At 44.8% G+C, this 14,422-nt stretch overlaps 1 protein-coding gene across 1 annotated transcript in view; it reads left to right on the forward strand.

The window, feature by feature from the left end:
• The first annotated feature begins 13,410 nt into the window (after positions 1 to 13,410).
• actn1 (actinin, alpha 1) overlaps positions 13,411 to 14,422 on the forward strand; it is a 118,309-nt gene continuing 117,297 nt past the window's right edge. Inside the window, 1 exon segment of the mRNA XM_084181525.1 lies at positions 13,411 to 13,709. Within this exon segment, the coding sequence (XP_084037651.1) occupies positions 13,593 to 13,709 (117 nt within the window). The 5' untranslated portion in view covers positions 13,411 to 13,592.

Consider the following 14,422-nt stretch of genomic DNA (forward strand, 5'->3'; position numbering starts at 1 on the left):
TCCAGGAACAGGGTTGGAGAGCCCTGGACTAGATAGATGTAAACCTACAGGAGGGTATCTCTCCAGGAACAGGGTTGGAGAGCCCTGGACTAGATAGATGTAAACCTACAGGAGGGTATCTCTCCAGGAACAGGGTTGGAGAGCCCTGGACTAGATAGATGTAAACCTACAGGAGGGTATCTCTCCAGGAACAGGGTTGGAGAGCCCTGGACTAGATAGATGTAAACCTACAGGAGGGTATCTCTCCAGGAACAGGGTTGGCGAGCCCTGGACTAAACAAAAGATGACAAGAAAAAGAGGGTTGAGTTTTTTTTGAGACCTGTAGATCCACACATTCCTCTGTCACGGTTTGTGAATCTAATGTACTGTATTTATCCACCTTTTCATTTTCATATTGAATACAATTTCCGTCTCGATATTGAGTAATATTTCTAAATATACCACTGTATACTACCCACTAACAGCAGTTTCAGTGTAATGGATGGGAGAGGAATTCCACAGGGTTGATGTAGGCTAGGTCTCTTAGCAAAATAAGACTTCATTCACAGTGACTAGTAGTGAGCTAAGTAACCATAAAAGGACTAACTTCTTTTGATCAGATTATTATTATTATTATTTTATTTATTTATTTCACCTTTATTTAACCAGGTAGGCCAGTTGAGAACAAGTTCTCATTTACAACTGCGACCTGGCCAAGATAAAGCAGTGCGATTTAAAAACAACAACAACACAGAGTTACATATGGGGTAAAACAAAACATAAAGTCAAAAATACAACAGATAAGAAAGAAGCCACACACTCTCAGACAGAAACATGATGTGTCCCAAATGGCTCCCTATGTAGTGTACTGCTATCCCTGGCACCCTATTCCCTATGTAGTGTACTGCTATCCCTGGCACCCTATTCCCTATGTAGTGTACTGCTATCCCTGGCACCCTATTCCCTATGTAGTGTACTGCTATCCCTGGCACCCTATTCCCTATGTAGTGTACTGCTATCCCTGGCACCCTATTCCCTATGTAGTGTACTGCTATCCCTGGCACCCTATTCCCTATGTAGTGTACTGCTATCCCTGGCACCCTATTCCCTATGTAGTGTACTGCTATCCCTGGCACCCTATTCCCTATGTAGTGTACTGCTATCCCTGGCACCCTATTCCCTATGTAGTGTACTGCTATCCCTGTGGGTCCTGGTCAAAAGCAGTTAAATCGAGTACAGGCTTCTGTGAATGAATAAAAAAGACTGAATGGAACTTTTATTAAACAGTTTGGGGAATGGCCTCGTCTCCGAGGGGAAACTGTTGCTGAAAAAAACAGCAAGTGAGAGAACAAGGTTAAATTGACATATAAATACATCCCAAGATGTACTCCCATTGGTTGAGAGAGAGGAAGGTGAGCCCATACGTTAAACAGCAAGTGTGAGGAATGTGCATTATTGTGCCGTGCCTAAAGGCCACAAGGTAAATAGGTGAATGACTTGCTGCACATGGCTAATAGGAAAGAGGAGGATACATTTGACTGATGATGATTATACTCTACGTTTGGATTCATTCCCACTATTGCCCGTAGAATAGGAAATGGAGTGAATGATGGTATGCTTACTGGATTACCAGCTGTAGCTCAGCTGGTAGAGCACGGCGCCTGTAACGCCAAGGTAGTGGGTTCGATCCCCGGGACCACCCATACACAAAAAATGTATGCACGCATGACTGTAAGTCGCTTTGGATAACAACGTCTGCTAAGTGGCATATTATTATTATTCATCAGATAAACCTTCCTGATCAAACTTTCATAAACTATAAAGGGAAATAGGGTGTCATTTGGGACACAGAAACATATTCCCTAACAGTGGTAGTGTTGTTAGCGTAGCTGGCTGTTTTGGAAACAGATTCCCTAACAGTGGTAGTGTTGTTAGCGTAGCTGGCTGTTTTGGAAACAGATTCCCTAACAGTGGTAGTGTTGTTAGTGTAGCTGGCTGTCTTGGAAACAGATTCCCTAACAGTGGTAGTGTTGTTAGTGTAGCCGGCTGTCTTGGAAACAGATTCCCTAACAGTGGTAGTGTTGTTAGCGTAGCTGGCTGTTTTGGAAACAGATTCCCTAACAGTGGTAGTGTTGTTAGCGTAGCTGGCTGTCTTGGAAACAGATTCCCTAACAGTGGTAGTGTTGTTAGCGTAGCTGGCTGTCTTGGAAACAGATTCCCTAACAGTGGTAGTGTTGTTAGTGTAGCCGGCTGTCTTGGAAACAGATTCCCTAACAGTGGTAGTGTTGTTAGTGTAGCTGGCTGTCTTGGAAACAGATTCCCTAACAGTGGTAGTGTTGTTAGTGTAGCTGGCTGTCTTGGAAACAGATTCCCTAACAGTGGTAGTGTTGTTAGTGTAGCCGGCTGTCTTGGAAACAGATTCCCTAACAGTGGTAGTGTTGTTAGTGTAGCTGGCTGTCTTGGAAACAGATTCCCTAACAGTGGTAGTGTTGTTAGTGTAGCTGGCTGTCTTGGAAACAGATTCCCTAACAGTGGTAGTGTTGTTAGTGTAGCCGGCTGTCTTGGAAACAGATTCCCTAACAGTGGTAGTGTTGTTAGTGTAGCCGGCTGTCTTGGAAACCATGATGCCAAAGAGTTCACAGAGCCACTGTCTGTCGTCCTGGCTGGCTGTACTGTCTAGTAGTGTATGTCATCCTGGCTGGTTGGCTGTACTGTCTAGTAGTGTATGTCATCCTGGCTGGTTGGCTGTACTGTCTAGTAGTGTATGTCATCCTGGCTGGTTGGCTGTACTGTCTAGTAGTGTATGTCATCCTGGCTGGTTGGCTGTACTGTCTACTAGTCTACAGTACCAGTCAAAAGTTTGGACACACCTACTCATTCCAGGGTTTTTCTTTATTTTTACTATTTTCTACATTGTAGAATAATAGTGAATACATCAAAACTATGAAATAACACATGTAATCATGTAGTAACCAAAAACGTGTTAAACAAATTTTAGATTCTTCAAAGTAGCCACCCTTTGCCTTGATGACAGCTTTGCACACTCTTGGCATTCTCTCAACCAGCTTCATGAAGTAGTCACCTGGAATGCATTTCAATTAACAGGTGTGCCTTCTTAAAAGTTCATTTGTGGAATTTATTTCCTTAATGCGTTTGAGCCAACCAGTTGTGTTGTGACAAGGTAGGGGTGGTATACAGAAGATGGCCCTATTTGGTAAAAGACCAAGTCCATATTATGGCAAGAACAGCTCAAATAAGCAAAGAGAAACGACAGTCCATCATAATAATAATAAATAATCATTACTTTAAGACATGAAGGTCAGTCAATTCGGAAACATATCAAGAACTTTGAAAGTTTCTTCAAGTGCAGTCGCAAAAACCATCAACCGCTATGATGAAACTGGCTCTCATGAGGACCGCCACAGGAAAGGAAGACCCAGAGTTACCTCTGCTGCGGAGGTTAACTGCATCTCCGATTGCAGCCCAAATAAATGCTTCACAGAGTTCAAGTAACAGACACATCTCAACATCAACTGTTCAGAGGAGACTGTGTGAATCAGGCCTTCATGGTCGAATTGCTGCAAAGAAACCACTACTAAAGGACACCAATAGGAAGAAGAGACTATATAATTGTGTTCCAAAGGCAGGCATCAGCAGCTTGTATGCGTGGAGGCCTGGAGATGCTAAATGTGTTTATGTTAATTAACGGTCAATTTACGGTGAGACCGGCAGTCTTTCGCATGACAATAACCGGCTGACAAATTTCATGACTGCCACAACCCTAGTCCTGGGCTCAGCCTGGGACTTAGTTAGTGATGTGAAACCTGAACCTCATTAAAAAAAGAAAAGGCCTAACGCTCGCTCACTAATAAAAACATATGATTTATTTGAGCAATTATTAAAAGCTTGACGTTTCGGCATTCATCGGAACAATGACGCAGAGGGACAAGTGACATTCTGAACCTCGCAGACAGAAATAGAATGAATCGAGCTGACACGATTCTGACAATTATATCTTGTTCTATACCTGACATGACCTCATGCATAGATATAGAAACTAGTCTAATCATTCTATTTCTATATCCTCATTGGCCTAGCTTGGACCCAGATCTGTTTGTGCTTCATTAAACTCCTGTAGTCCAATATGGTCCCTTAGGAGCTGGATACAGCACAAACAGATCTGGGACCAGGCTATCATGGGTCTGCCAGACCAGACAGACCTATTGGTGGGTTATCATAGGTTATCACCACAGGTTATCCTGTAGCTCCTCTGTAGCTCAGCATGGTAGAGCACGGCGCTTGTAACGCCAGGGTAGTGGGTTCGATCCCCGGGACCACCCATACGTAAAAATGTATGCACGCATGACTGTAAGTCGCTTTGGATAAAAGCGTCTGCTAAATGGCATATTATATTATTATCCTGGTCTAAGTGTTGATTCTAGAGCACCTGCTAGTCATTCTATATCTTTGCCTTCCTGGTCATGTGATGATCTGAGGCCGGACTGACTGTCAGACTGATCTGTAAAGGGTAATCAAGCTATTTGTGCTACTTCTCTAGTCTCCACTTAGTGCTGCTGGCCACAGCAGTGTGACCTTCCGGCCAAGCGGTCACTGTGGATGTGTCCCAAATGGCACCCTATTCCCTATATAGTGCACTACTTTAGACCAGAGAATGGCACCCTATTCCCTATATAGTGCACTACTTTAGACCAGAGAATGGCACCCTATTTATATATAGTGCACTACTTTAGACCAGAGAATGGCACCCTATTCCCTATATAGTGCACTACTTTAGACCAGAGAATGGCACCCTATTCCCTATGTAGTGCACTACTTTAGACCAGAGAATGGCACCTATTCCCTATATAGTGCACTACTTTTGACCAGAGAATGGCACCTATTCCCTATATAGTGCACTACTTTAGACCAGAGAATGGCTCCCTATGTAGTGCACTACTTTTGACCAGAGCCCTATTTGGAATGCATAATTTATCTACAGGTCCTCCTGTAGCTCAGTTGGTAGAGCGTGGCGCTTGCAACGCCAGGGTTGTGGGTTCAATTTCCACGGGGGGCCAGTATGAAAAATGTATGCACTCACTAACTGTAAGTGGCTCTGGATAAGAGCGTCTGCTAAATGACTAAAATGTACATCTAAATGAAACAGACACCCTTCACTACTCTCTCACTTCCCCTGGCGGCCTTCCCCTGGCGGCCTTCCCAGCAGAATTAGTCAAGTTTTGTTTTTGTGGTTACCAGGATTTTCTTAGAAATTATAATTGGGAAATATTTAGTTTTTGAACAAAGACGAAGTCACATTTAAAGCATAGGGCACTAAGGCCACACACATTCTGCCCTCGTTGTTTTGAGAAGGGAACATAACTCTCGTAAAACTTTATAAAACTATTAAAAACATTGTCATTGTTTTCCCAGTTAGTTTTCCCATACAAGGAAAGATCTCTGCAACTGAAGGTAGGATGGCTGCATTTTGTATTCACTTCAACATGGTTGGAATGCCTTGTGTAGAGGCCAGAGAATGATCACACACACACACACACACACACAGACACACAGACACACACACACACACACACAGGCTCTTTACACAACCGCTTCAGAGATGAATCTCAATCTCAATCTAAATCTTACTCCTTTTCTTACTACTGTGTTGTCTCGAGGTGTTTTGTATGTTATTGTAGCTTGTTATGTGTTTGTGATCAGTTCAACCTTATCAGGAGCCGTCATCTAGGGTCGACTCGACAGGAAGAAAAGTGGGTCTTCCAGAGACCCATTCATTCACACAATCTGTCCTTTCTCCGCCTCCTCCTCCTCCAGGACAGAAATTACCAGGTATTTATTGGTAATTACATAGGTTGTTACTATGTACATAGAAATAACCTATGTATGTTTCTTTGAGAAATAATATTTTTTTTTTACATTTTAGTCATTTAGCAGACGCTCTTATCCAGAGCGACTTACAGTTAGTGAGTGCATACATTATTTAGTTTGAGTATTTTTTTTTTTTTTTTTTTTCATACCCCCCCTTGGGAATCGAACCCACAACCCTGGCGTTGCAAACACCATGCTCTACCAACTGAGCTACATCCCCTGCCGGCCATTCCCTCCCCTACCCTGGACGACGCTGGGCCAATTGTGCGCCGCCCCATGGGGTCTCCCGGTCGCGGCCAGCTACGACAGAGCCTGGATACGAACCAGGATCTCTAGTGGCACAGCTAGCACTGCGATGCAGTGCCTTAGACCACTGCGCCACTCGGGAGCTATAATGAACCCTAGAAGAAATGCTCCTTCCCTGTCTGCAACCCTCCCCTTCCTCTCCTTAGCTGTGAAAAACAGATCGACTGTCTTAACCTTGTGGCAGACTGTAGGCTACACTGTCTTAACCTTGTCTCAGACTGTAGGCTACACTGTCTTAACCTTGTCACAGATTGTAGGCTACACTGTCTTAACCTTGTCTCAGACTGTAGGCTACACTGTCTTAACCTTGTCACAGATTGTAGGCTACACTGTCTTAACCTTGTCTCAGACTGTAGGCTACACTGTCTTAACCTTGTCGCAGACTGTAGGCTACACTGTCTTAACCTTGTCTCTGACTGTAGGCTACACTGTCTTAACCTTGTCTCAGACTGTAGGCTACACTGTCTTAACCTTGTCGCAGACTGTAGGCTACACTGTCTTAACCTTGTCTCAGACTGTAGGCTACACTGTCTTAACCTTGTCGCAGACTGTAGGCTACACTGTCTTAACCTTGTCTCAGACTGTAGGCTACACTGTCTTAACCTTGTCTCAGACTGTAGGCTACACTGCCTTAACCTTGTCTCAGACTGTAGGCTACACTGTCTTAACCTTGTCGCAGACTGTAGGCTACACTGTCTTAACCTTGTCGCAGACTGTAGGCTACACTGTCTTAACCTTGTCTCTGACTGTAGGCTACACTGTCTTAACCTTGTCTCTGACTGTAGGCTACACTGTCTTAACCTTGTCTCTGACTGTAGGCTACACTGTCTTAACCTTGTCGCAGACTGTAGGCTACACTGTCTTAACCTTGTCTCTGACTGTAGGCTACACTGTCTTAACCTTGTTGCAGACTGTAGGCTACACTGTCTTAACCTTGTCTCAGACTGTAGGCTACACTGTCTTAACCTTGTCTCTGACTGTAGGCTACACTGTCTTAACCTTGTTGCAGACTGTAGGCTACACTGTCTTAACCTTGTCTCAGACTGTAGGCTACACTGTCTTAACCTTGTCTCAGACTGTAGGCTACACTGTCTTAACCTTGTCGCAGACTGTAGGCTACACTGTCTTAACCTTGTCTCAGACTGTAGGCTACACTGTCTTAACCTTGTCTCAGACTGTAGGCTACACTGCCTTAACCTTGTCTCAGACTGTAGGCTACACTGTCTTAACCTTGTCGCAGACTGTAGGCTACACTGTCTTAACCTTGTCGCAGACTGTAGGCTACACTGTCTTAACCTTGTCTCTGACTGTAGGCTACACTGTCTTAACCTTGTCTCTGACTGTAGGCTACACTGTCTTAACCTTGTCTCTGACTGTAGGCTACACTGTCTTAACCTTGTCGCAGACTGTAGGCTACACTGTCTTAACCTTGTTGCAGACTGTAGGCTACACTGTCTTAACCTTGTCTCAGACTGTAGGCTACACTGTCTTAACCTTGTCTCTGACTGTAGGCTACACTGTCTTAACCTTGTTGCAGACTGTAGGCTACACTGTCTTAACCTTGTCTCTGACTGTAGGCTACACTGTCTTAACCTTGTCTCTGACTGTAGGCTACACTGTCTTAACCTTGTCTCTGACTGTAGGCTACACTGTCTTAACCTTGTCGCAGACTGTAGGCTACACTGTCTTAACCTTGTCGCAGACTGTAGGCTACACTGTCTTAACCTTGTCGCAGACTGTAGGCTACACTGTCTTAACCTTGTCTCTGACTGTAGGCTACACTGTCTTAACCTTGTCTCTGACTGTAGGCTACACTGTCTTAACCTTGTCTCTGACTGTAGGCTACACTGTCTTAACCTTGTCGCAGACTGTAGGCTACACTGTCTTAACCTTGTCGCAGACTGTAGGCTACACTGTCTTAACCTTGTCTCAGACTGTAGGCTACACTGTCTTAACCTTGTCTCAGACTGTAGGCTACACTGTCTTAACCTTGTCTCAGACTGTAGGCTACACTGTCTTAACCTTGTCACAGACTGTAGGCTACACTGTCTTAACCTTGTCTCAGACTGTAGGCTACACTGCCTTAACCTTGTCTCAGACTGTAAGCTACACTGTCTTAACCTTGTCTCAGACTGTAGGCTACACTGTCTTAACCTTGTCTCAGACTGTAGGCTACACTGTCTTAACCTTGTCTCAGACTGTAGGCTACACTGCCTTAACCTTGTCTCAACCTTGTCTCAGACTGTAGGCTACACTGTCTTAACCTTGTCTCAGACTGTAGGCTACACTGTCTTAACCTTGTCTCAGACTGTAGGCTACACTGTCTTAACCTTGTCTCAGACTGTAGGCTACACTGTCTTAACCTTGTCTCAGACTGTAGGCTACACTGTCTTAACCTTGTCTCAGACTGTAGGCTACACTGTCTTAACCTTGTCTCAGACTGTAGGCTACACTGTCTTAACCTTGTCGCAGACTGTAGGCTACACTGTCTTAACCTTGTCTCAGACTGTAGGCTACACTGTCTTAACCTTGTCTCAGACTGTAGGCTACACTGTCTTAACCTTGTCTCAGACTGTAGGCTACACTGTCTTAACCTTGTCTCAGACTGTAGGCTACACTGTCTTAACCTTGTCTCAGACTGTAGGCTACACTGTCTTAACCTTGTCTCAGACTGTAGGCTACACTGTCTTAACCTTGTCTCTGACTGTAGGCTACACTGTCTTAACCTTGTTGCAGACTGTAGGCTACACTGTCTTAACCTTGTCTCAGACTGTAGGCTACACTGTCTTAACCTTGTCTCAGACTGTAGGCTACACTGTCTTAACCTTGTCTCAGACTGTAGGCTACACTGTCTTAACCTTGTCTCAGACTGTAGGCTACACTGTCTTAACCTTGTCTCAGACTGTAGGCTACACTGTCTTAACCTTGTCGCAGACTGTAGGCTACACTGTCTTAACCTTGTCTCAGACTGTAGGCTACACTGTCTTAACCTTGTCTCAGACTGTAGGCTACACTGTCTTAACCTTGTCTCAGACTGTAGGCTACACTGTCTTAACCTTGTCTCAGACTGTAGGCTACACTGTCTTAACCTTGTCTCAGACTGTAGGCTACACTGTCTTAACCTTGTCTCAGACTGTAGGCTACACTGTCTTAACCTTGTCTCAGACTGTAGGCTACACTGTCTTAACCTTGTCACAGACTGTAGGCTACACTGTCTTAACCTTGTCTCAGACTGTAGGCTACACTGTCTTAACCTTGTCTCAGACTGTAGGCTACACTGTCTTAACCTTGTCTCAGACTGTAGGCTACACTGTCTTAACCTTGTCTCAGACTGTAGGCTACACTGTCTTAACCTTGTCTCAGACTGTAGGCTACACTGCCTTAACCTTGTCTTAACCTTGTCTCAGACTGTAGGCTACACTGTCTTAACCTTGTCTCAGACTGTAGGCTACACTGTCTTAACCTTGTCGCAGACTGTAGGCTACACTGTCTTAACCTTGTCTCAGACTGTAGGCTACACTGTCTTAACCTTGTCTCAGACTGTAGGCTACACTGCCTTAACCTTGTCTCAGACTGTAGGCTACACTGTCTTAACCTTGTCACAGACTGTAGGCTACACTGCCTTAACCTTGTCTCAGACTGTAGGCTACACTGTCTTAACCTTGTCTCAGACTGTAGGCTACACTGTCTTAACCTTGTCTCAGACTGTAGGCTACACTGCCTTAACCTTGTCTCAGACTGTAGGCTACACTGCCTTAACCTTGTCTCAGACTGTAGGCTACACTGTCTTAACCTTGTCTCAGACTGTAGGCTACACTGCCTTAACCTTGTCTCAGACTGTAGGCTACACTGTCTTAACCTTGTCTCAGACTGTAGGCTACACTGTCTTAACCTTGTCTCAGACTGTAGGCTACACTGTCTTTTCATTGTTTTGTTGAGGTTCTCTCCTGTCTTGGTCTGCATCCTGCTGCCTCTTTAAACACAGACCATTCAGTGAGTTGGCAGTCTGCTCTTAATCTGTGACATCACTTTCCCAAACATTCACCCGCTTGGAAGTTTGTCCATATATGGAAGAGCGCTCCAGTGTCATGTAGCTATGAAATATTTGAGACCGACCAGGGCTACCCGGTGTAGGCTATGCAGTTTAGATTTCCCTGAGAGCAGGGCAGGGAGTTGAGTGAGGGAGAGGAGAGAGGCCTCCATGCAGCGAGGAGTTTCAGTATGTGGTTTTACCTTACAAGGTAGATAGACTGTGCCATGGAAGCCGCCCGGTGGCACAGTACGTCAAATCAAATGCCCTCTACCGTGAAATGCTTGCTTACGAGCCCTTCCCAATGATGCAGTTTAAAAAATAAATAAAATTTTAACACAAATAATTAAATAAAATACACAAGAATGGAGCTACATACACTATATATACAACATTATGTGGACACCCCTTCAAATTAGTGGATTCGGCTATTGTAGCCACACCCGTTGCTGACAGGTGTATACAATCGAGCACACAACCATGCAATCTCCATAGACAAACATTGGCAGTAGAATGGCCTTACTGAAGAGCCCAGTGACTTGGAGTGGTGTAAAGCTCGCCGCCATTGGACTCTGGAGCAGTGGAAACGCGTTCTCTGGAGTGATGAATCACGCTTCACCATCTGGCAGTTCGACGGATGAATCTGGGTTTGGCGGATGCCAGGAGAACGCTACCTGCCCAAATGCATAGTGCCAACTGTAAAGTTTGGTGGAGGAGGAATAATGGTCTGGGGCTGTTTTTTATGGTTCAGGCTAGGCCCCTTAGTTCCAGTGAAGGGAAATCTTAACGCTACAGCATACAATGACATTCTAGACAATTCTGTGCTCCCAACTTTGTGGCAGAAGTTTAGGGAAGGCGCTTTCCTGTTTCAGCATGACAATGCCCCCCGTGCACAAAGCAAGGTCCATACAGAAATGGTTTGTCGAGATTGGTGTGGAAGAACTTGACTGGCCTGCACAGAGCCCTGACCTCAACCCCATCGAACAACCCCATGGAACGCCGACTGCGAGCCAGGCCTAATCGCCCAACATCAGTGCCCGACCTCACTAATGCACTGTATAATCCACGATCAGCTGCTTGGTCTTACTGACGCTGAAGGAGAGGTTGTTGTCCCGGCACCACACTGCTAAGTCTCTAACCTCCTCCTTGTAGGCTGACTCATCACCGTTGGTGATCAGGCCTACCATTCGTTGTGTCGTCAGCAAACTTAATGATGGTGACAGAGTTGTGCATGGCTACGCAGTCGTTAGCGTGAACAGGGAGTACAGGAGGGGGCTAAGCACGCACCCCTGTGGGGCCCCCCCGTGTTGAGGGTCAGCGTGGCGGAGGTGTTGTTGCCTACCCTCACCATTTGGGGCCGGCCTGTCAGGAAGTCCAGGATCCAGTTGCAGAGGGAGGGGTTCATTCCCAGGGTCCCTAGCTTGGTGATGAGCTTTGAGGGGACTATGGTGTTGAACGCTGAGCTGTAGTCTATGAACAGCATTCTAAAATATTAACAGCAACCAGGTTTCCAACCTTTTTATGCAAGTAAAGTAGATGTCTGATAAAAAAAAAGAAGTAATGACAGGCCTGATGGAAACAGCATATTTGTCTGTAAACTTTCCAAATGTAGACAAGGTGGGATCTTTTTGTGTCTGTAAAGTTAATTATGCCAGAAATGGTGGAAATGCTTTTTATGTGCAAATATTGATATAATAACCATCATATCTAAGTAAAGTTTGAGTCACGTGATGTCATGTTGTGCGGTCCTCCCGCTATGACTCGCGAAAGCATGCAGTTCGTTAGGCTACAGATTAAATACATATTGTGGTGAAAGTGCACGGTGATTAGTTTGATGTTACTTTACCATAAATATCAAGGGTCTTGTTCTGGTGTGACATGATGATCAATGCTTGGCTGCCATTTTGACAAATAAAACTGATCTCGCTCTTTTTGTCCATAATAATCTCGTCATGTAGACTATACCCGGACTGTATCTGGGAGCTGTTGGCTAGAGGCCAGGTGCCAATATCAGAGTGGGCACAATGGCTACACAACACAAACATTATTTGTGACAAAAACAATCAGTAAAGGTGAAAATAAGGTGGAAACTTATTTAACTCATATTTTTTTATTTGGTACGTTGGGAATTTTAATCACAGAAGTTGTTTTTATGTGCACTATGTCATCACACATATCCTTTTATTAAACAAGTCAATTTGATGGAAAAACATCTCTGGTGGGAAAATGCGCAAATTGGTTTTTAATGCAGATTTTAGAATATTCGCATAAAAATCTGTCACCAATTGGATGGAAACCTAGCTACTAAAATACTCATTGGAATTGTCCTGAAATTGCTTCAGCCATTTGGAGTGCGTAAAAACATGGGGAATTGTTGGCTTGTTTATTTCCACTTAATGAACAATTAAACATGTTACAGACTCCATGTCTGGCACATAAAGATTATTATTTAGCCATCAGTGTTAAATAAGTCATTGTAGGCTTTAACCTCAGTCATTGCTGCTCCATGGACATCTATCAACAAGTTGCCTAGATCAATTCCCTAATGTTTTTGTCACTCATATTACATTAGACATGCCAAAATGTATAGAATCGGGATGTTCCTGAATGCTGGAAGGGGGGGGGGGGTTTGGCAACCCCTGCCTAGATGGCGCGTGTTTGTCTGTCTGTCAACAAGTTGCCTGTCCGTCTGTCAACAAGTTGCCTGTCCGTCTATCTTTCTGATAGATGACGGGAAGGATGGGTGTGGTCTCCTCTTCCAGGTGGAATATAGCCTCCAGCTACCAGTAGGTTACTGCTAGGGGGATGTGCGCTTTTGGCGTAGGTATACACAGTAGACTGAAAGGGTAAATTACCGTAATACGGGTGGTAAAATTTGCGCGCTTTACTTACTTAGGTCTAAATTTGCATTGTTTTGAATGACATGAAACACTGACACATTAGGATGTATCCCAATCAAAGTATCCGGCAACCTATGCTAATACAGTCCACATAACCCACATTAAAGTCTCTGCACTGACTGCTGCTACAGCCAATTATGTTGGACTTGTTGATGGTGGGCGGGCCATATAACTCCCTTGTATCCAATCACGTTGTAGTTTGCCAAGGACCTGCCTACTTACCCGCTTTAGATGGGTGGGTGAAAAAACATTTGTTGGATAGAAAAAGAAAGACAGAAGGTGAGGGGCTTGTGTGAGTTAGCGGAGAGGGAGAGAGAGAGCGAGAGAAAAAGAGTTAGCAGCGAGAGAGATACAGTGAAGCCGGGGGACCGTTAATTTCATCCACACGGTCTTGAGCGTGCGGGAGACGGTAAAGTACTGCTGCAACATCACCTCCGGTCCACCGCCGAGTACCGTACCGGGGAACACAGGAGCGCGAGGAAGTATAATCCATGCCTACTTTCGACATGGACCCGTATGACGGAGATGAAAACGATTATATGCCTCAGGAAGATGACTGGGACCGGGATATGCTGTTGGACCCGGCGTGGGAGAAACAGCAGAGAAAGGTGAATAGAATACATTTTACCGTGTGATCCATCTAGCTCCGAGGCCTTCCTGATGGGTAAAGGTGTTTTGATGCCTCTACCTCCACCTCTGAATGCAGCCGAGATGAGAGGGCAGAGGGACATATAAGCGCAGCAGGCAGGCAACCTGTAGGCTACTTTGACATTGATACGGCTCTTTGACGGTTGGATCTTGGGAACATTATTATTGGCCAAAATATATTGGACCATGACAACAAACAAATAAGATTCAGCAATTTTTTGTTAATGTTTTTTACACTACATTTATTAAGCTCCGAGTTAGGTAGGGTAAAACATTTGTCAAATTTCAAATTTACAAAAACTTTTTTTTTTTTCGAATAGGGTTTAGCCTACTGGAAGATTTGACTAGCATAAACATTACATGAAGGATTTGTGTTTTATCATCATGCGTAAAAGCAGCCGGCTCGCCTGTAATCGAAGCAGCATAGTGTCTGTAGCCCTGATGAATGGCCTAATCTCCTGTACACCCACCCCCCCCCGCTAGAAAAAACTATTAATAGTGGAAATAGTCCGCCCACCTCTCCGAGCAACAGATGTCAGACATGCGCTCCTACATCCAACTGCTGTATCATGTCTCCTCTTCCCCTACCATCTCCTCTCCTCTTCCCCTACCGTCTCATCTCCTCTTCCCCTACCATCTCCTCTCCTCTTCCCCTACCGTCTCCTCTCCTCTC

This window comes from Coregonus lavaretus (assembly GCF_964263955.1).
Source record: "Coregonus lavaretus genome assembly, chromosome: 18".
In the NCBI taxonomy this organism is placed as follows: domain Eukaryota; kingdom Metazoa; phylum Chordata; class Actinopteri; order Salmoniformes; family Salmonidae; genus Coregonus; species Coregonus lavaretus.